The sequence below is a fragment of the Thermobia domestica genome, chromosome 8 (genome assembly GCF_964235325.1).
Source record: "Thermobia domestica chromosome 8, izTheDome1.hap1.1, whole genome shotgun sequence".
Taxonomy (NCBI): Eukaryota; Metazoa; Arthropoda; class Insecta; order Zygentoma; family Lepismatidae; genus Thermobia; species Thermobia domestica.
In genome coordinates, this window is record NC_137461.1 from 14,281,549 (window position 1) to 14,305,171 (window position 23,623).

At 34.1% G+C, this 23,623-nt stretch overlaps 1 protein-coding gene across 8 annotated transcripts in view; it reads left to right on the forward strand.

Annotated features, from left to right (window-relative positions):
- The window catches only part of LOC145692699 (protein sex-lethal-like), a 272,232-nt gene that overhangs the window by 44,784 nt on the left and 203,825 nt on the right, over positions 1–23,623 (forward strand). The window contains exon 6 of one of the 8 annotated variants that reach the window (XM_081768106.1): positions 7,872–13,648. The exons of the other annotated variants lie outside the window; for them this stretch is intronic. Within the exon in view, the coding sequence (XP_081624232.1) occupies positions 7,872–7,915 (44 nt within the window). The 3' untranslated portion in view covers positions 7,916–13,648. Of the gene's footprint in view, positions 1–7,871; positions 13,649–23,623 lie in introns of those variants that run through there. 8 annotated transcript variants of the gene reach the window in all.

The window sequence follows — 23,623 nt, forward strand, 5'->3', positions numbered from 1 at the left end:
CCTGAACGTTCGTAAAACTGTGACGGGAGTTTGTTTCATGATATCACAACACACTTCACTTTCCGCTGTGCTGACGCTATTTTTAAACAAATGACTGTTGCTTCGGTCAGCTGCAATAGATGGCAGCAAAGGCTGTGGCAAAATGAAGCATCATACAAGCGATGTTTTCAGACCGCATGCTTCTATCCTTTTTCTTGTTATTAATGTTTATTATCAGGGAGAGACTATGTCCACCATGTATGTTAATAAAAAAAATTGGCAGAAAGATAGTCTGGAAGAGAAGGCATGTCTAGTATGTAATATCTTGACTAAGCTTGGTAGCTTCTGCGTCTAATGATTGCTTTTTCATTGAGTCCGGAAATCCCGAAGGAAATTATGACTTACCCGTTTCAGCTATATCTATTGTGTACATTGATATATAGAAATTGCTTGATACCTTTGAACATTTATACACGTATGTGAGCGCTAACTGACGCAAGGCACAAAGACAAAGTAAGTTCTATGTTGTATTAAGGTGATATGATTCACGATGATAGATGGTGAAACACGATTAATAAATCTAGTAAACAGTTCTAAAAATTCCATATTAAACTGTATATCCACGTTTCATGATCTTATTGAGCAAATAGAATTGTAAATATCAAAACCAAACTTACGTCTCCACGTCGAAGATTGTAGCATTTATACCATATAATAAGTTATTGTTGGACATAATGGTAGTACAGGCTGTGTTTTGCTTGAGTGGTGAAGATTTCTAGTTTGGGCATATGCTGTTGAGCGTTTCGAAGTACATTAATCGAAGTTAATTAATCGTTAACAGAGAATATATAATCAGATTTCGATCAATTTTCACGTTTTCTTGATATATATTCTGCATACATCCTCTGCTGTTTACTCGCCAACGACGATAGATTCTGTGATAGTAAGGGGGGGGGGGGAGGAGATTAATTTCAGATTGCTCGTTTCAGAAGCCCTACCTAACAGTTTTGTAATGTCTATTCGTTCTGATGTATATAGGGGCCATGTCATTCAACGTATCCAAATCAAACTTTAAATCTCCGTGTTTCTCCAGTTTTTTGATCAAAAGATCCAATATATTTCAATCAAATATTTTCTCGTACGACTTATATTTGGAGAACTACATACACAATGTAGCCAAACCCAAACTATCACTTAACTCATTATTATGTGCTTATTCCGTAGAAAATAGGAAAACTCGATTTAGGGACCTTTCAAAAATTTTGTAACCCCTGATCCACAAACTAATTATTGGCCAAGATCGCAATCTTTTATTGGAATTTTTTGCATCATTCCTAAAATTCTTTTTATTTATTTGCTTAAATTGTGATTTGCTCGAAAACACACTAATTCTTCTATAATAGTTCATTATTTAATTAACAAATCTGTAATACGGCATAAACCATTTTTCTGGGGAAAAGAAAGATTTTTAAATTCTTTTTCAGGGAAGGTCGGACAATTTCTGTCGAGAATCCATGAAAGTATTTTGTTCGTATTTCATAAATATTTCACTAACAATTTTACAACATGAAATAAATCATTTATCTCACAAAAAAAAAAAAAAAAAAAAAAAAAAAAAAAAAAGTGAGATAATTTACTCTTGGGTAAATTCCCGGCAGACTAAGTTCTCTAAAAACACCGATCACAATTATTTATTTTATTTCACAACTATTTGAGTAATAACTGCTGCTCTAGCATGAAGAAGTAAGGAAAGTTTTACCTCGATGGCTGGAACCTTTAACTTAGAAATCGAAAGAGAGCATTAAATTTCCCTTTAAAAATAGTTTTGTTGTCTTAAATTGCGTGTAACGTCTGTGTGTCGAATTCTTTGTTTGAAACGGCTTTCCAGAACGACTATGAAATTCCCTGCTAAGCCTTTACCATTCTATTATGGAATATACAATTCTAGGACACAAACCGGACTTAACTGTATTTATTTTAACACAGTTTTTTAGGTATTAGAATAAATAGTAATGTTGCTCTTGGGAGCCTGTCTGTTTATCGATTCACCAAGTATTTTTGAGTATTTGTAAAATGTCTACGACCCTTGCACGGTGCTAACCTTTGTAATTGTAATCGGCAGTTACATTAAAATGCCTGTACTTCCAGACTTTTCTTTTCTATTGTATTGCTATAGTTTCCTGTGAAACTTTTCTTCTACCGTGTTGTGTGTTTATCGTTAGTGAGTTGGGAAGATTGAGACGTACTTAATCTGAACTGTATGGCTTAAGATTCGGAACACTTTGGAGAAATGTTACTGTGTTCACCGAGCTCCACAACAGTTTATTTAACATATCCGAAATGTTACGAAAATTAAAAGTAGAATGGTCATTTGTATTTACAAAGTATCCCATTCGAAAATACCTAAAGTTTTCGTGAGCATAACACATTAAGGACTGTATATAGTGCGTATAATGAATCAGTTCAGACGGTTTTTGTTGAATATAGAGGTCCAAGAATATAAGTGCCTTCTTGCTGCTTTTTGTCTTGTCGTAGGAAAAGAAATGAGAACTTGTTTCTTTGAATCCTTCATCTTCTGAATAGCACCAAAAAAAAAAAAACTATATTAGTACCCAGTCTGTAGTTTTGTGGGTTGCTGAAATGAATAATGACATTCCGAATGTCTAAGCCCAGGTTCAGTTACCCATTGACATATAGGTGTGGGAGGGGGGTAATATTGCGGTTTATATCATTACACTTGCATTAAAATGTGTATCTTAAGGAGAGAAGGTCCGTGAAAAGAACAGTTCATTTTGAAAAAAGCAAGGAATGTGAACTACAGTTGAAGAAGAAATCACTAAAACTACGTCATTAAAGTTTCAGCTCGTATCAGAGGAAACAAAAATAATTTTCCATGTAAATCAATAGGCTGAAAGGCAGATGCGTTAGGTACTTGCGCACCATTACGAGAAGTACCTTTTAGATCAGCTTTTCCCAACCTTTTTCAACTTGCGGCACACTACAGGTGTAACTTGAATTCTTGCGGCACACTCATATAGATATTATTATTATTATTATTATTATTATTATTATTATTATTACTTGCAAATATAAAAGACAGTGGTATTTTTTCTTTGTGATTACTGATCTCCTCACAGAGAGGAAAGCTCGATCACTGGTTTTCCTCCGTGATAAATCATTAGGCATATTTTCCATTCTAATTTAAAACTTGACAACAATTTCAATGAAATATAGGAGTCAGGTTTCTAAAAATACAATTCCTTTTTCGAAAACTGTATCCAACCTTTCACGAAGAAGGATGATCAGTAAATAATGAACGAACAAACAAATCTCCTTTACTTTTAAAACACAAATGTAGGTAATTTCTATGCACGTTTGCCTTGTCGAAAGGATTGAATGATATTTTAAAATTTCAAGTTACGAAATTATATGCAACAATAAAGAAGCAATGATGGTCACAACAATGATAACAAATACTTTTTTTCAACATTTAAAATGTACAGAAAAGTAACTCAGTATGAAACTTAAAAAGGTAGATTCATAGTAATGTGAAATACAAATATACATTTTCCCCTATGTTTTGCAATTCGATTGCTATAGAATTAATAATTTTGTTTCAATTTCCTCGCGGCACACCGGTTGGGAAACGCTGTTTTAGATGATGTAAATTCAGAAACAAATCTTAAGATTTCATAATTTTCTCTAACGCGACGAAGAGCAGCAGGACGACGCTGGAAATTATGGTTCAAGCACTGTATTCTACTAAGAACACAAGATAATATTATTGAAAATGCATATTGTTTAAGGTCATATTTTTGATCCTGCTCTTTGTGGTGAACAAACACCGTGTGCGTGGGTTTTCTCGAGTCTTCCCACTTTCTTCATTCCACCATCTGCTTAATTTGTCATTATCACTGTCTCCTTTAGCCTAGCCGGCATAAACGTGGGGTGTAAAACTTAATTTTATTTTCATTTTTTTTTTTTATCCTGCTGCTCAGTTATAATAATAAATTTCTTAATACTTTGTAAATTTAAAATAAAATAAAAAAAGGCGTAACATTTTTAACGTACTTTCAATTTTTACAGTATCTTGAAAGATATGAAAATATGTTATCGATTCGATGAACACCCGGAAAACTCATGATCAATGATCTTTCATCGGAAGAATGTAATAGTTTGAAATAAAATAAAAAAAATGATTGATATGTGTGTCTTTCTATACGGATACTGAGTTGGTTGATTTTTATATTAAGTCTCGATTCTAATGTGCTAAATATCGTATATTGTCGAGGAATATTTTCTAGAGATTCTGTAAAGTTAAGAAACATGAAGGAAGATAACAAACAGTTTGTAGGCAATCTTGTTTTAAAAATGTAAACAAATGTATGTTTAGCGTGGCTCTTCGATTTTCGATTTTGGTATGCAAAAGTGTTCTGATAATTTCCTGGTCTCATTTGGAATCTATTTAAAGCAGACTCGGTTATTGTGGTAAAAAAAAAAAAAAAAAAACTATTTGAGATTTTCATCTGTTGAGACCTTTTTTGCTTTTGTTAACAAAACTAAACATGGCCATGATGGAACTGAAACAATTTAATCAGTAAAGAACCAAAAGTTATAAGTCGCATCGTAAAGAAACAAACATCAGTAATCCTTTGTGGCATAAATCCCATGCATAACAGTTGCGTTTTCCAGGAAACTGTTTACCAAGTTGTGAGCATTGGCTTCGATTCAGTGCATTTTACCCTTAAGAGTAGAGAAAAGCATTTTATTGCATACTTCATATCGATTGCCATAACTGTAGTGTGCAGGTGTGCCTTCGTCTTATATATTCCCTAGGTCAATAGATCTTGCTCCCTTTGACGTGTACTTATTTTCCTGATCAAAAAGTTCCATGGTTGAACACTCACAAGCAAATGTTCTGGTAAAAGAAAAGAAAACTTTGGTATTCAGCATGTCAAGATAAGTCCTGATGTAAATTTTTGCAACTCTACTGCCGTTGGTTTGGCAGAAAAATGTATTTAACACTTCAGCCCCTCTCAACATTTCTCTCTTCACAAAATGGTGAACTTATAACAACTTATAATTAGTTGTAATACGAATTATACAGATTTCAAATATAATTAAGCAGCTTTTCTTTTCGTAAAAGTACAGTTTGAATGTTGCCGAAAACAGAGAAATGATAGAGGGAAGTTTTGAAAATTTCCTGGCAGAAATGTTACGATGATTACTGCGGATGGCAAAAGAAACCAACGTGGTAACCAAGCTCGGGAATCGAACTTGAAATTCGTTCAGCACCCGTGCATTGACAGTTACGCCAATTGTCAGCCTGAATGCATACAAAGCTATGTGCACATAATTGCTGTTTTCATGCAAATTGTGATGCGGTTCAAACAAAACGAAGTCTTGTTCGAACCTCACTGCAAACAATCACTATATTAGAAGTTATGAATTAAGCAATTATAGATGAAACCTACTGCGGCGAACTTTGCACGTAACATGTATAGAGGAAAAGTCCTGAATCAAATACACACATGATCTAACTTATTACACTTGAATTATTCATATTCTTAGCCTTCTACACACACACACACACACACACACACACACAGTTTTTATTTAAAAAAAAATGAATAAAGAATTAGTAATAGAAGAACTCAACCTGACACACAACGCAGGTCTGTGGTCACTTTCTTCCCGCTTTCTTGACGAAGCCCCACCCATGGGTCTAGAACCCAGGCGTAAAATGAAGTCTAAAACCCCTCATAACGTACGAAATTTTTATTCATTTCGTCTGCACATGTACTGTCCAGCACTTCATTTGGCTGAAGCATTATCATGACGTATAAGAGGTATGTAAGAATACATTATCAGAATAGTTCCCACGGGTGAGATTCAAACGTGAACAAAGAATGCATTATAACGTAAAATGAAAGAAACCGCAGAAATGAAACGAAATGTACTTCTTTATTCCAATGCATAAAATAAAATATTTTCAAAATTAGTTCATAAAGATCACTTTAATGTTAATTTACTGGTTTTATTTGGTTAGAACTTGAAAGCACTATTTCAAAGGCAACAGAAAATAATTGAGGTACGTCTCATTACATATCAAAAACACTGTCTTAGTGTTGTGTTTATTACTTCAATATTACCTGAGAAAAATACAGTATGTTGTCACTCGTAATGAAGAAAAAATACAGAATTGAATTTTGCAAAGTGGAAGATGATGTTCATTCGTGCACGTTATAATCGGGGTATAATCACAATATATATTAGTTAAGTGAGTTTATAAAATATGTCTGGATACAGCGTACGAAAGGGAAACGTGGGATATTTAGAAAATTTCTTGAAAAATCTTCATGTTCATAATTTATTCGGTTATTAGTTGGCAACCCTATACTTTAGAATATGTAAATAGAGTAGTTCATACCCTATTAGGACAGAGTATCCTATTTAGTTCAATATATGTAGCTCAAATAATACCCGAGAACTAACTCATTGCCAAACCAGTGGGCGTTGCGAGTCGAAAATTTGCGTGAGCCCTTACTTTGACATGCTGAATACAATTAAAGAAGTTTTTCTTCTGTCCTTATAAGAACATTTGGTTGTCAGTTATTGATTGTGTCTATTCTGCAGATACCTTAAGAGGCCTCATCCCGGCGAAATTAAAATACCGCAAATTTTACAGTAATTATGTGATATCTTCAAATAGATAAAAGATAATTGAAATGTGGAACAAGAGCGCCCTAGACAATATTATTTTGCGTGAGGTACCGTTATCGCAAGTCACCTAGTGGCTTTCCGTTTTCAGTCGTGTAGAAACGCGAAAATAAATGCCGATCTTCAAAATGGCTCGAAATTGAAAGCTGATAAGTGAGTCGTGATAAGGGTATCTCATGTAAAATGATATTGTCTAGGGCGCTCTTGTTCCACATTTCGATTATCTTTTATCTATTTGAAGATATCATATAATTACTGTAAAATTAGCGGTTATGAGGCCTCTTAACTGGTTCCTATTTAGTTTTTCTACAAAACAAAGAAAACAAGGAATCATTAAGACGTATGAGATTTCACATTAGACATATAAATTACGAGGGCAGATCGATAAAGAATGATCATTAATAAATAAAACCTAATTACCTGTACTAATCCTCCAAATGTTGGTTATTTTCAAAATAGTCCCCATTACATACAATGCACTTTTCCCAACGTTTTTACCAGTCATCAGAAACGTGCTGGAAGCCATTTTTGGACACATCCTTCAAAATCGCCTTAGCAGCTTTCACCACTGCCCCTGAAGATGCGAAATGCCGTCCCCGGAGGTGTTTCTTCAAAGTTGGAAAATGAAAGAAATCACAAGGGGCTAAATCAGAGCTATATGGAGGATGGGGTACACACGGAACGTTGATCTTTGCAGAATAGTCAGCAGAATTTCTGTACTGTTTTTCGCGTGTCACTTCCATGTTGCCTTAGGCGAAACTGAAACTACGTAGGCTTGCAGAGCTGCCAAAGTTACATTCCTGACGTCATGGCCTTCAAATTTGCTCGATCACTTCTCCCATCACACAGACGGTTTTGTTTTCTGTGGCATGCTGTTGTATTCACCTCATAAACATTGATGGTCAGTCTTGATTGATCAGCCAACGTATTAATTGTGAGTGAAAAAACAGTCTTCTTTCATGGGAAATGTTAAAATTTGTAGTAGTTGCTTTTTGTAAGGTATTTAAACAGTATTCGTAAGTTAAATTGTATGAAATACTGTTTTCCTTTAGAGGTCGGAAATCGCATGAAAACATTTGTAATTTATTGCGAGGTATAACGAAGTTTATATATATTTTTATTAATTGTTTACTCACACTTTTTATTTCTCTCTTTTGGCTGAAATCGCAAAGGAGGAGATGGTTTGTATGGAAAAAAGAGAACATATCAATTTTAACTTTTTTCATCTTATTAAAACAACTCATTTTGACTTTGTTTATACATATATTGATTTATTTATTTACATTTTATTTGCGTGTATGATAAGAAATTAAAAGGTTTGTGTATATATAAATGATAACGATAATGACCGTACTGGCAATTAAAAGCCGAGACTTCATCATTAAATGCATGTTGTACATTATCTGTAATCCGAGGAAGAATTTACTAAGAATATATATATAATATATACATACGTATATACATAAATATATTGTAGATATGTTTAAGGCAAGGACTGATTCACCCAGCGCAATTTAAATTGATAGTCTTTACTTGTGGGATCGTTTCGTAAATTGAGCATGTTCCAGAGGAAAAACTAATAAATGTATTGACTTTATTGTGGATATAGTGGAATTGGATTCTAGTTTGAGCAAATGAAAGCAATATTGAAAACTAGTTTAAACAAAATTAAACATTTGTGATTTAAAAAAAAAAAAAAAAAAGAAAAAAAGAAACTTCTTTGCACTCGATAACTAATTACCAGAGTTGTAGGTGGAAAAATTTCGCAATTTCCCATGTGCTGGATGAATCTTCCTTTCCTTCGGATAATCCTTCAACATTACGTTTATCTGAAAAAAAAAAAAAAAAAAATCTAAATTTAACACAAATACATTCTGGAATTCTAATCTGTTCAGTGAATACTTGAACGAAATGTAAACAAGCCTAAGATTTATCTACTAAAGCAGCCAATAGTTTGTGCCATTAACGCTTAGCAACAATGTTTTAATCTTGAAACATTCTCTAGAAAATAAGCAACAAAGGAAATATTCTTAACATATTTTTACTTGTTAAAAGATAGTGAAAGGAAAATAATTATCATAGGTAAATTATATTAAGAACTGGATTGATGTAAATGTGTTCCTTAGTCAAAAGCTTTTCTTATTATAGTGTGTTCACTCAATGGGAGTGCAGTTCGGCGAATTTTTTTCGAAGTTCCCATGCTGAATTTTACAATTTTATTCCATCCTTCCTCCATCCCTCTTTTGGCCAGCATTTGCGGAGTTGTATTGTCTTAACACCCAATCTGTCTGTTTTCTTTCTATTCTTAATACTATGGTCTCCCAGGGCCTTCTCGTTTTGCTACAGTGAAGTATAATATTAAGTCAAACTGCAACCTTCTAATCACTAACTGAAAGGACATCGTGTGACAACTAAGACTCCACGTGAAGTTGACAAGTGGCTGTCAATTGTTTAAAATAAGGGTTTTGATTGGTCGTTTTGTTATCGGGGCTGTTTTTCTCAAGCTATTTATGCACGAGCTACCATACGTAGAAGGCGGCATCCTTTATATACGAACTGCGCTTCGGTTGAAGGAACAAACTATACATGCTTTTGTTTACATGTATTTCAAGTTTTCGGTAATAGAAAAGTTTTTTTTTTTTTTTTTTTTTCTTTATTTCCTTTAGAAATTCAAGCCAATTGAGAGAATGTCGGTAATATTAAGGAATAAGATTCGTAATGTGAATATTGAGAACAATATCACAGTTTTGAAGGAAATGAGGCAAGCCTCGTGGTTTCGTACGGTATAGAGATATTGTAACCCTTTGTTATGATATCGTGGACTGCGAATATTGCATTTTCGCGTCACTGCTTTTCCTGAGAAAGCCATTTCCTGTGTACATATTTTTTTTTCCCGTTATTAACACATTTTGTCCGTTACCGAAATCACCGAAATTCTTGAGTTTATTATTATTTGATTGTAATGTCAAACGAGATGTATTGCATAGTTTATTTATATTTGGTTTTTATTTATTTATTTTTTTTTTTTTTTTAAGTTTCACCTTTCCGAAACTGTGGTATTGTTCTAGGCATAAGGAGTATAAGGTAAAATAATTAACATAGAATTAGCTTAATTGCGTTTTGAAACGTTTATTATATTTGTAACAGTTAGTCATCTCATGCTGCAAGGTAACAGTAAATGCTAAGTAACACGTGGAGGAGAAGGAAATACTGTTGTAGATTACTTGCAAGGTTTAAGTTCACTGTTATCGTAGTGGAGCTCAGATTATGTAATATTTCTTATGAAGGCGTAAACTTATTTGGATAGCGATTTGTCTGTAATTCAAAAATAGTAATTTTGTTAAACGTTCACTTCCATAATTGAAAATGATGAATTCTAATAAACGTTGACTTCCATAATTACTGTTCTGTAAAATTTGTTTTAACTAATAAGAAATCAAAGAAATACATTCTCAATTGATCAAAGAAAAAGTAACTAAATGCATTTATAAATAAGAGTATTGAGTAGTTATATAATTGGAATAAAGGAGTTCCACAGTGAGCATAAGAAAGTCAGAATAAAATTACTCGGGGACAGGTTTGATTGAAGACACTGATCGTAGACACGTACCGCCTTATGCGGTGTCGTTTTGACGTATGATTAGCGTCATACTAAAGGCCTCACTACTGCAAGAAACATGTCAGTCGAACTCGTATGGCACTAATCACGCGTCAGAACGACTGCATAAGGCCCGTTCACCTCTAATGCGTGGGGTCCCTGGTCCGATCCCCGCTCAAGCCAAGTGAACTTTGTGATGGACACACAGTGTCCGTAGGTTTTCTCGGGGTTCTCCCATTTCCTTCATTCCACCATCATCACAGTCTCCTTCAGCATTGCCGGTATAACCGTGGGACGTAAAACTTACATTTCATTTCATTTTTTTCTGCATAAGGTCCGTAGCTTTCAAGTATCTGATGATTCGTAACCAAAAAGAAAAGTGAAAAAAATAGTAAAATACGGTCGTGTGTTATTAGCTACTCCAGATTTTACTGTTGTCTTTAGTGTGTGTTTGCTTTTCCTTAAAACTGGGAATTAAACTTTCACTTCCCTTCAGGTTCTTTCTTGAATATAGCTTGATAATTACACACGATTAAACCTATTTTCTTTCTTCTTTTACCATCTGTCGACGAGCTTGTCGAAACTTCAGCATTAAATGTTCATATTTACTGCTTTCATTGATTTTAATACACATTAAAAGTGAAGTTAGGAAAAAATCAGCAGTTCGTCCAATTTTATTGGAATTCATCAGGTGGGTGAAAGGACTAAGATTAAATTGGGCTTATTAAGAACTCACTATGCATCACGAGAAATATAGATCCTTTCTATATTGTATAACGACAAAATTGGATCACGCGTAGTTTTGAAAATTTATTCAGTTATAGAATGTGAAGTATTAACGCTGGTACTTCGTCACAGCATCGTTTACAGTATAATGTTACAAAAAAATTATTTAAGCCTTCGAAAGAAGGGAAGAAAAAATAATTATTTCAGAGTACTGAACTTCGAAATGAAGAGAAAACTCATAAAATAAGTTGATAAACCGAGGGTACAGTCTTCTTATTGTGACACTTCGCGTACAGGGTTGACCATTTCCATCTTAGTATGTTCTTGTAACTTAAACTAAAGGACAAAAAAAATTGGAATTTTGTAGCATGGAAATATCGGTACGGAAACACAGTTTGGCATCTTCTATGATACCACAAGATTAACATTGTTGCCAACTCAATATAAAAAAATATATTTTCAAATGGCAGTACGTCAGATTATTACGTATTTCGAATCTACATGTAAAACGAAAACATCCAATATCACATTAGTTATTTAGTGTTGATAAACTAAGGATGCTACAGTATCACATTCATTCAAATTTTAGCCTTCTCTTCACCAGAAATAACAGCAAGTGAGACGCATATCCAAAGTACTTTAATACTATGATCGTACTATGACAGATTTCGAATGAATACGACCTAAGTTACAGGGAGGTTTCAAAAGCTTTTTATTTTTCTCGGAAAACTGCTAAGATAAGTACGTCATCCGATTGCATAATATTTTTCAGTAGAAGTGAAGATCACAACGCCGTTTACAGCAATTTTATATCTTCAACCATTCTGGAAATATAGTAAAAACCGTTGAAGTTCGCAACAGTGCTTAAAATTCTATAATTCCGATAACTTATTATAATTAACCTCCAGAAAGTATTGTTGTAATGTTGTAGAAGCAAAGTAAATGCAAATTGTTTTAAAACTTTCCCACAAATACACCATTATAAGATATAATACCGAATTTTACCACTTTTTTTTTTCATATATATCTCGAATGGTGATTTGAGACTGTAAACGGCATTATTATCTATCTTTAGTTTACTGGAAACCACATATGCAATTCGACGTGATATTTATCTAAACATGTTTTCGAAATAAAAGTTCCTTGAAAAAAAGTCAAACTTGCAAATCATTGTAACTTTGTTTTTGCATGTTCGAAATACGTCATATGATGACCGTAATATTCGGCATCAAGGTACTTTTGGATGTGCATTATCTCGTCTGTCTCATTTGGCGTTATTACTGTTGTAAAATCCTCTAAAACTTGATTGTTTTTCGGTATTTGCAGTACTCTAGCTTCCTTAGTTTGCAACACTGCAAAATAAGTATGGTATTGTAAGTTTTTGTTTGACACACAGATTTGAAATGTGTAATAACCTGACGTAGTGCCATTTTTTAAAAATAAATACTTTATGTTGGGTTGGCGACACTCTTTACCTTGTGGTATCTCAGAGTATGCATTATAATGTATTCCCTGCTTATATTTCCATGATACAAAATTTCAGCGTCTTTTGTTCATTAGTTTAAATGTTACAAAAGTGTATCAAGATAAATAGTGCATCCTGTATATATTCCGCATATATTTACTATTATTTTAAAGACTGTAATGATTGTTTAATTCCCTTAAACTTTGAATATCCTTTATTGTTAATTTATTTTGTAAATCATTGTAGTCTTAGAAGTTAAGTTCCTTAGTTTCTAACTCAAAACTGCATTTTATTAGCGTGGTTCATTTACGGGTATTGTAGTATTAGCTTAAAAACATGTTTTCTCGCTTGGAATGCAGTTTTGATGCCTATTGTTAAGGGATATATTTGATAATATATAATATACTTAATGTTGTATAGATTGTATCAGGTGCTCAATTAATTAGTCTTAAGATATTGTAAAGTCAGTATATGTTTAATACAATATTAGATTGCGGACTTAACATTGATCCGTTTAGTGACAAATTATTTTCTTGTTAGTTACGTAACAAAATTAAACATGAATGTTCTGATAGGCATTGAAACACAAATTTCAAAGCCCACCGTTCGAAAGATTCTTTTGAGAATTTGTTCTACAAACCAGCAAGTAGTCGTCGTAAAAATTGTACCTTTGTTTTTAAATTAATCAGGTGGCTATAGTGTTTGAAACAAATGGGACAATTAGGAGATGATATACTATCTTAGCCCTTGCACTTTCCACTGGTCAAGTAACTAGCGTGCAAGTCTTTGGTGCGCGTGGTCCCATGCTTAATTCTTGATAGGAGAGTATAACACATTACGGTGGTTCGAATTTCGGCTCAATTCTTGATAGAGTATAACACATTACGGTGGTTCGAATTTCGGCTCAATTCTTGATAGAGTATAACACATTACGGTGGTTCGAATTTCGGCTCAATTCTTGATAGAGTATAACACATTACGGTGGTTCGAATTTCGGCTCAATTCTTGATAGAGTATAACACATTACGGTGGTTCGAATTTCGGCTCAATTCTTGATAGAGTATAACACATTACGGTGGTTCGAATTTCGGCTCAATTCTTGATAGAGTATAACACATTACGGTGGTTCGAATTTCGGCTCAATTCTTGATAAAGTATAACACATTACGGTGGTTCGAATTTAGTCTTCAATTGTAGGTCCGTGTCTTATACTGCTATATTGCTAAAAAGCGACTGTGAACTCTATAAACAAAGAACTATTTTAACCTTAGGAGTTCGCTTCAGCCTTTAAGGGAGAGAGGGAGAGCAGAGTTATCAAATACATTTGTCTTCGGAATTCTAATCTGACAGCATTTGTTCTGTTAATGAACGCTACCTCATCAGGATATCTATCGGTCACGAAATCAGAAAACGGTAATGAAATTTAGCTTTTGGGTCACGATATTTTTATCTGTACAAATACAAGTAGAAATTGGAAAATTTTGTTCTATAAAACGTCAAAATTCACCGCCAAAAAGTCTATGGTCTGCTTTAGACGCTACCAAATCGCAAGCAAAGCACGCGTCTGTCGCATACATGCAAATTCGGCCTAATTTGCACCCAGATTCGCTCTTGAGTTTGTCCTTTAGCAGTAGCGGCAGTAACAGTACTGGCATCATTGAGCAGTAATCACCAAAACCACATATGCATCTAGCCAGTTAATTCAACTGTGAGAAGACACCATGTTTGTATCGCTCCAGGGAACAGCCTTTGAAAGTAGAGATAAGATAAAGATAAGTGCTAAAGAATATACGTACTGTTGTTAGTTTTTGAATGTTAGGAAATTTTATGGAAGAAAAATTCACGAAAATGTCAAGAAATTTCATTTTGTAATTTGAGTAGACACCCTGCTCATGTAATTCACCAAGATGGTAGGGGGTAGTCTAATACGTTAAAATATTAAATTTGCTTTTGTATTGGTGTAGTTCTTTCGACTAGAAAATTTACACGCGGTATTTCAGGAGATATTTTATTCTGCGATTTATTGAGAGTAGAGTTCGCTAGCAAAAGTTGTCTTTGTAAGGTGCCAAACTCGGAGCAATGTTGCTTGTTCCTGTTTTGAAACTATTTGTTTCGTGTTTCCTGTAAGTGTTCAGAAAATGACACCATGAGGTTTCACGTACTCGTATTATGGATTAATGCCGTCTGAATGTTACATGGGTATCTAATGGAGAAGGTGGGAGAAATAATCGCAAAAATAGAAGAGATGAAAATAATAACATAACTAATATATTTTTCGTGCATAAACAGTTGACCTTATGTACAAAAATTACAATAAGTTCTTCGATGCATTTTCCAGTTGCACTGAACCACTGCTTCCCTGCATCCACTAAGAATAATAACTCTTTCTATTTTCTTCTTTCCTTCGTTACCATAGTTTTGTAAAATCTGAAGGATTCTATTTGTTTCAGACCTATAGTCATCCGGTGTGTATTCCGTCGTCACAAATACATACATACCACGTATTTTTATGTTAACTGTATTCAAGTTCCAGATACATTTTATGGCTTGATACATACGTGATTATTATCGCACTTTTCACGGACTAATAGAAGTACTGTTTCATACGTTTTGTGCGTTCAATTTTCTTTCTTTATTAGCCACATTTTTACATGAATTAAGTCTGAACTAGATTTTTACGCAGCTGAGATAAACCAAATTAGTTCCTAACGTTTATTGCAGTAAGTAATGAAGGAGACTTAACTTTCAGTTGTAATTTAACATCAATACTGCCTTCAGAGTGAAATTTCAGAATATCTACAGTCTGAAAGTACAAAGAAAATTAATCTCCGTGCTACAAAAGGAAACGTTCAGAAACTAGAATTCTGAATTGATATAAAAGTTTTCAGTATTACTTGTTCAAATTAAGAGCGAATACTAGTCAAGCCATTTCGAACAAAAATTAGAAACTTAACTCTGTGATAATATCCTTGAAAAGACGATAGTCGGAACAAAGTAAGAAACGGATTGGCAGTAACAGGAAGATCGTGTTTTACTTTGCCATATCGCCAGTATTTGCTGAGGTGTCCGTTCTAAGTACCCCGTGTCACGAAAGGCCAGTGTCTAAGATGCTTCAGCGAAATAATCTTGAAGTAACAGGGTAACACGTCTTCCTCTTATTGCCAGTTTTTTGTATTTTGCTCCGAGTATAATTTGTCTGATTTTCTTAGTCGTGGAGAAAACTTACGTTCTCTGTTAAGAAGAGAAATCGTAACAACATTGAACCCTTTCTTTCCCGAGATGCTGGAGTAATAAGAACATCGTGCAATGGAAATGCACGTTCGTTGACGATTTGATGATGTGGCTTAGGTGGTGGACAGATTCAACACAAATTTTCTTTAATCTTAGTCCGAAAGCATGTGCTTATTATGCCGAAAAACGTCTCCCTTAGAAATGTAAATTTAAAAAACAAATTAAGTGATTGTGTTGAAGGATTATCTAAATTTTAAAAACTGTATTTATCCTTAGCAGTAGATTTCAGTGCGTACTTAATAGTACAATATTAATTACTGTTTTAGCCATTATTAGATTTCAAAGTGTTTAAAGAGAAATTATGACTATAATTATAGGAAAGAAAAATATATTTTTAAGACTATTCGATCTGCGCTGTTACTTCTGTTGAAATCTATATGTGTAAAAAATATAAAGAAATATCTTTCGAAACAGCGCACATTCTAGAAAATGCACAAATATATACATTTTCGTCTTTCTCTCCAGTTTACTTTGACTGCTCTTCTTGGTTTTTGAAATTAGATTTAGCACAGTGGTTGTAATAGTTGTCCCTTTGTGAAAGTACGTAATTTCTCTTCAAGCTAACAGTACGTATAATATATATACTGTATATTGTATATCTTAATCGAGAGTACTGTCTTTTGCCTGACAGGCAGTTGTTGCGTGTGTCTGTCGTAAAGTTTGCATGATATCTTGTGAGGGACTCTAAAAATAGTCATATAATACACATTTCGTATTAAAAATTAAAGATATATATAAACAGTTGATGTAACACATTATATGTAAATAGCTTTGCAAATTGCTTCTGTAGTTCAGTGAGTAATGTGAAGTAAAATACATATAAATATGTTTAAAAAATAATACAAATCCCAAGCAAAGCAGTCAAAATTTGTTGCAAAAAATTTCAGGCAATTTATCTCCATGTATATCTACCAAGTTTGATCCGTACTGTATCATTTAAAATAATGTGATGTATTGAAGTAGAAAGCTGTATCTAGCTTGGTCCTTTTTTTAAGTAATTAATTTTTTACGCAATATTATTGTTAAACGAACTTGTCTTCTCGTTTTGTATATAGTTTTTTTTTTCTTTTTTTTTAACGTATGTATACGTGAACTTAAGTCAGCAAAATTAAATTTAACATGCTGAAATACGTTCCTGATATTTTAATACCTCTTGTACATGTTGCTTCATTCGGACCTTTCTTCTACTCATTTCGTGTTCCTTGAAGATGAATAGCCAGCACGTAGTGTATTGTGTCCGAAGTGTGAATATTCTTAAGTTTCTATGGTTGTAAGTAATCTGAATGGATGAATTTTGTTTTTAATACTCCAGGAGTATTTATTTATAACAATGTCTCGAGTGTTGGTATTCTTGGTTTGTATGGTCATAATTTCAGTGACTGTTAAGGTAACTACAGAACGAAATATATTATTCGAAGAACTTAGCGTTCTAGAACTAGGAACTAGTTATTAAACAGAACGAGAAGTATATTGGACATTCATTTTCACCAAAAAATTAAGACTACGGTAATTTTTCTCCTGAAAATAATTTTCACAGAACTTTTGCCTTTCTATCTTGTATGACGTTACAATCTCCAAAAGAGGAATCCTCGTTGGGCCCCGAAATTGATAAAATAAACAGGTAGTTCGGATTGTCTTGGCTATTTTGAAAACCTAGAGAGATGTGAAGAGAAAATGTCAAAACCGAAAACCTTTGACGAGTATTACATACGTTTATGAAGCAAGTAACTACGTTGGACCATACGCTGTTTGCGTAAAATAGTATGTTTTGTTTAACTTGTAATGTCACATAGACAACAAATGAGAAGTTGCTTTGATTTTAAATATTATCTTGCTCCCTTTCCTCCGAAAAAAAAAAAAAAAAAAAAAAAAAAAGTGCCTGGACACTTACCTCAGGTTCTTAGTTTGGGGCAAAGTCCTAGTAATTCCATGTGAGAATATAGTCTTTCTAAAACAGATGAGTGGCCAGAATTCCGTGGAATAATATTGTGCATACGTATATTAGAAATCACAATGCTTCTGGCATGCGCTCAAATGTTCGTGGACTTAAAACTATCTTAGTACATGCTTGCAGAGAATTTATGAAGCAAATGGTTTATTTATAAAACTTCAGAGTGTGTGCTAGAAACTGTGATTTCTTCATGTTTATATTGTGTACCTTCATACATATATAATATTTAAAATACAAATCGCATTGCTTCTTAATGAGCTCTTCCATGGCTAAGCGGTTAGCGTGGGAGACCCGGACTCGATTCCTGGCGTGAGCTCATATGGTTCGGATTCCACGTTAATCAGTAGGTCCCGTCTCACGTAACCTCACTGCTGAAAGGGACGTTAAACTCAAAATAAACTCAATTGCTTCTTAATACGCTCCATGCATCATATATAGTAGTATATAAGAACATTTTAAGCAAAATGCGTATAGCTTGATTTAGCAATTTTCATGAAGTAATCAACAGTGATCTTTTTGCGTGTTGATAATTTTTTTTTCTTTTGACATCTAGTCCTTACATGTTTATGAAGAGTGTAAATTTGAATACCTTTTTCTTTTTAAAATCTCAATCGGAAGTCAAGTTCTTTGACGTTTTAAGTACTTGAAACCCGAACGAATGTTGATTTATATTAGTTATGAAAGCTTCATTGCCTCTGAAAACTTTATTTCTGCCAATTCAGATATTCAGTTGAAAGGATCATTATGTTTGGAGCACCTGTAGCTGTAGATATTATTAAAATTGTTGTTGCTTCATGGATCGACGGGCAACTTTGTTTTTTAAAAAAGAAAAATAGTTAATGTCTCGTTTAGATTCCTTCTCAGATTTAATTCTATATATAAAAGGAAAAAGCTATTACAGAGACAATGTCTGCAAGATGTCTGCAGTCGTAGCAAGTTATTCTCCTTCCTTTTTTTGAACCTTGCATGTTGTACAGTTATGAGCAAAAGTATGTTATGTTCTTTGAGTGATGCGGAAATGGATTGATCAATGTTTATGTGACAGCCTGAGAGCTCAGATTTGAACCATTGATTCCTAAATTAGTTTTACGAATTTTGTTTACATTATACACAACTTTTTTCGTTTGCTGTTCGCGGATGAGTGGGAAGAAGTTTACGTACTTCGTTGGTCTAATCATTTTGATGTTTTCCTAATATTGTTTTTTGAAATGGAGAGTTTTTTGTGCTTGAAGGTTATCTCGATTCCTTCACTTACTTTGTTTTTCTTCGAGATATTGACAAAAACAAAAATTAGAGATTTCATCGTAAGTATTTCGTACTTACAAGGTACTACTATTATTTTTTCGACACGTTATCCATTGTTAGTTCGATCCTGGCTCGCGCCAAGTGAGCTTTGTAGTAGACAAACGCCGTGTGTGTGGGGGTTTTCTCTGGGTTTTCTAGTTTCCTCACACTTTCTTAATTCGAACATTTCATTAATTTCTTATCACCGTCTCCTTTAGCTTAGCCGGCATTACCGTGAAACGTTATGCATTGTTGTGGCGGCATAGCCATAGACAAGTATGAAGAGCATACAGAAGGGTTTTCCATGTGTTTTTTCTCCGGATAACAATATTTAGTAATTCAATCAGATTAGATGATATTCAGATTTGGCTAAAGGCAAATGAACTGAATAATTGGAAGGTTAATTAGTGAATTTTTCCTTTCATTCACTATGTTCGAGGCGAAATGTGAATAAACTCAATAATTATATATCATTGTGTAGATGGTCGAACCAAAAGATTTGCTATGCTTTTGCTGTCATGCTATAAAAGTTGAATCCTCGATTTGTCTTCCTTTTGTTGCAGGTAGATCATGGCCGTTCCTTTAGAAATTTGCACCAAAGAGAAACAACGAGCAGTGATCAGGAGCCGCAATCCATCAAAGACTTCCGACATAATACGGGACCAGTGTCTTGCCGCAGCGGAGTGTCTACGAATGGATTGAAAAATTCATAAATGGTCGCACAAGTGTTACGCACGAGGAAGAAACCGGATGACCATCTACGGCTACAAATGATGAGAATATTAGGCGTGCACGTGACATAGTTATGCTAGACAGATAAGTTACTATTGAAGAAGTGATATATCGTCTGGAAATTAGTCATGGTTCCTGATACACCTTCCGACCACGGAAACCAGATCACGGCTCGTTGTTCCTCTTTAGTGCAAACTTCTAATGGTGCGGCCATGATCTATCTGCAACAAAAGGAAGACAAATGGAGGAATTAGGATCAAACTTTCATAGTACGACCACAACAGCATAACAATAAAATAAACGAGGACAGTGAACAATGTAAGAAGAGTTATGTGAAAATTGCTGATAATATTTGACGTACCCTCGTATTTGCTAATCTAAGCTACCTTCTTTGAAAACAATTTTTAGGCTTGAATTACGTGAGAAATTATCAGTAGAAATCGTGTAAATTAATTTTGTATGTGATAAATTTATTGAAATTATTTCGAAGAATTTCAGGTAATTTTCTAATCCACTTTTCTCTGAAGATTTTTAATTAGGACTTAAATATATAAGTGAAACATATTGTCCGCAGTGCGATGCATAATTTAGCAGGATATTACATTTTAACTGCCATTCGTTTTAATCTACTTGTTTATATAATATAATTCTTGTAATCCAAACTTCAACATGTTAATGAAACATTAGTAAATTTATTGACAGTATTTCTCATAATATAGCAAGTAATCATTTTGTTTAATTAAGTATTCTCTTGCAGGCCGTAAAGGTAAGGATATGAAATGAGCTAATTCAGTATCCGTTTTGCTATTGTTTGTAGTGTTAAAATTATTCAACAGTTTTTTTTTTTTTTTTTTTTATATATACATATGATGAGCTTGTGCATTTGTTTGTTCGTTATTCATCATTTCTTTTATTTGTGTTTTTGATTTTTTTTTTTTTTAATTTATCGGTTTTGTTAAAAAAACAAATTTTGTTCTCTTATGTTAATGTAAGAATGGAATGCACGTACTTGGAACAGTAACATGTATTAAATTCCATTTGCATACTAGTTATCTGCTGTTGCAACACAGCATATAAGCTAAGTAAAGAAAAGTTTAGGGTAGTTTGTAATGTTCTTTATAGAAACTGTAATTGTGTGTAGTATGTATACGAGGGTTGTTTTGAAATCAAATTCTGGTTAGCTATAGAAGAGAATGTGAGAACGACACGAAAATAACTTGTAACGTTACATATATATTTTCGGCACTTTTCCACATAGACGTCAAGCACTTGCTGCAGTAGGTGATTGTCAAGACAAATTGTCTTCGCAAGGAACGTTCTGTCTAAAGTCCACCTGTAGTAAATTAAAAGCGAAATACTGTTGTATAAAGAACACTTTCGAAGGGTTTGTGTAATATTTAGGCAGTTCTGTTCCACCTTAGGTTTCAAATATTCATTGCTAATGAATTTCTTGGGCCAGGTTCCTTATATGGTACTGAGTGGATACAGAATGGTAAACTCGTGGAACACAAGTGATGGTATATAAGAAAATGCTAAACAATATGGTCCCACTGAGGCTTCGTTTTGATCTCGGCTATCAAAAAAATTTTCTTTTTCCAGTTTTTATTTAAGAGACCTTATCATTGCGAAATTAAAATACCGCTAATTTTACAGTAATTCTGTGATATCTTCAAATAGATAAAAGATAATCGAAATGTGGAACAAGAGCGCCCTAGACAATATTATTTTGCATGAGGTACCGTCATCACGAGTCTCCTAGTAGCTTTCCGTTTGCAGCCATTTAGAAACGCGAAAATAAATGCCGGGTTTCTAAGTGGCTGAAAATCGAAAGCAGTTAAGTCGTGATAACAATATCTCATGTAAAATAATATTGACTAAGGCGCTCTTGTTCCACATTTCGATTGTCTTTTATCTATTTGAAGATATTATAGAATTACTGTAAAATTAGCGGTATTTTAATTTCGCAGTGATGAGGCCTCTTAAGCATATCTGTAAAATTTTTGCAGGTATAGATATCGATCCAACGGCGAAAGTAAGAAACAATGATACTGTTATAGAAGCAACTGAAAGATCTAGGCTTCAAAATTAAATTTCATCAACTAAACTTTAAAGTTGTAGGTTGAATCTGACAAGGGAACCTTCCGAAAATGATAGTGGCAGTGAAAGATGTGACCTGTGCCAATTGGAAGAGCTGTAATAGAGATGAGCATTCCCAAAAAATTAGCTGCCCATAGCAAGAGGTTCAAGAAATATAAGGGGTGGAAGTTCGGGAAACAGCAAGGTTGGACAAGGAGGGAAAGGTGCAAATTTCGCAAAAAAAAAAAAAAAAAAGGGGGGGCACGGCAAAATACATTGCTCACAAGTGATGTATAGAAAGAGACTTGCCATAATAGGGAACAAATGAAGGCCACCAGTGGGGTTAACAGTGTTGCCAACTGCAATGAAAAGTACATGTTTTGCAAAGAGCAATGTTCAGTGTCAACCTGTCATGTAGATCATAAGATATGACGTGTATAATCAGTGGTACAATCTAACAAAAGAAAATAGAAAACCAAAAGTACGAAAAATACGGAAAAGACGGAGTTAGCCATAATGCGCCATATTTGATCACGAGCTGTGCATATTAGAATGAACAAAACAAGAAAGCACCAACTATGCAGGAAACTGACGTACCTAGAGTCGAAAAGAAAAACGAGTTCAAAAGTTGGTAACACTGCCTATGAAAATCCAGACAATTCTAATATAGTTAAGCCGCTCGCTCCACAAAAAGAAAATTCCGGCAACAGGTATTAGCCTTCGCATCATTTGTGCATGCGGGTCAACATTGTACGTGCAATTGTTCGGTGAGATATGGTCCAAACAGAAGATACATTTGCAGTGAGCACAGCGGAATACTGCCAATCTGTCATACATGTCACAATGGTCGCCTGTGCATGTCTCGAAACAGTACTCTAGAGGTGTCGGAACCTTTGGTGGTCTTTCTATCACGTATCCACACCTGTAGAAAGCATACCTAATCAAAGGCTTGAATAAACATGCCGTAAACTGGTAATGAGTTAAGGCTTGAAGTTTCAGAAAATTCTCGCGAGACCAAATTTTAAAGTGAGTATCTGATAACACAAGCTCTGTAACGTAGCGCACAAAGTTCTTTTATGGTCTAAAAAATAAACATCAACTGGTTGTATCAGACCCGTACAACCAGGAGGGATCAGCTCAACTTTGAAATTCACTCCAGATGGTACATGCTCATAAAGCAAGTTGGTGTCTTTGTTCATTGTCCAAGTTTCAACAAGTAGCACAACATCAGTTAGGTTTCTTTCTTCAAATGTGGCGCATTCTGGCCAATTCCGTCTTTTCCGTATTTTTTTTTGTTAGATTGTACCACTGATTATACACGTCATATCTTATGATCTACATGACAGGTTGACACTGAATATTGCACTCACTTCATATAGTGCTCTTTGCAAAATATGTACTTTTCAATGCAGTTGGCAACACTGTTAACCCCACTGGTGGCGTTCATTTGTTCCCTATTGTGGCAAGTCTCCTTTCTATACATCACTTGTGAGTATTGTATTTAGCAGTGTCCCACTTTTTGAATTTGCACTTTTTCCCACCTTGTCCAACCTTGCTGTTTCCCAAACTTCCACCCCTTATATTTCTTGAACCTCTTGCTATGGGCAGCTAATTTTTTGGGAATGCTCATCTCTGTTACAGCTCTTTCAATTGGCATAGGTCACATCTTTCACTGCAACTATCATTTTCGGAAGGTTCCCTTGTGAATATCATTCCTGGGTGAGATGTCTCTGTATGACTCGTGTGTTATACTGTTATTTTTATTCCTGAGGTGACAACTGGCAACAAATATCATGGATGT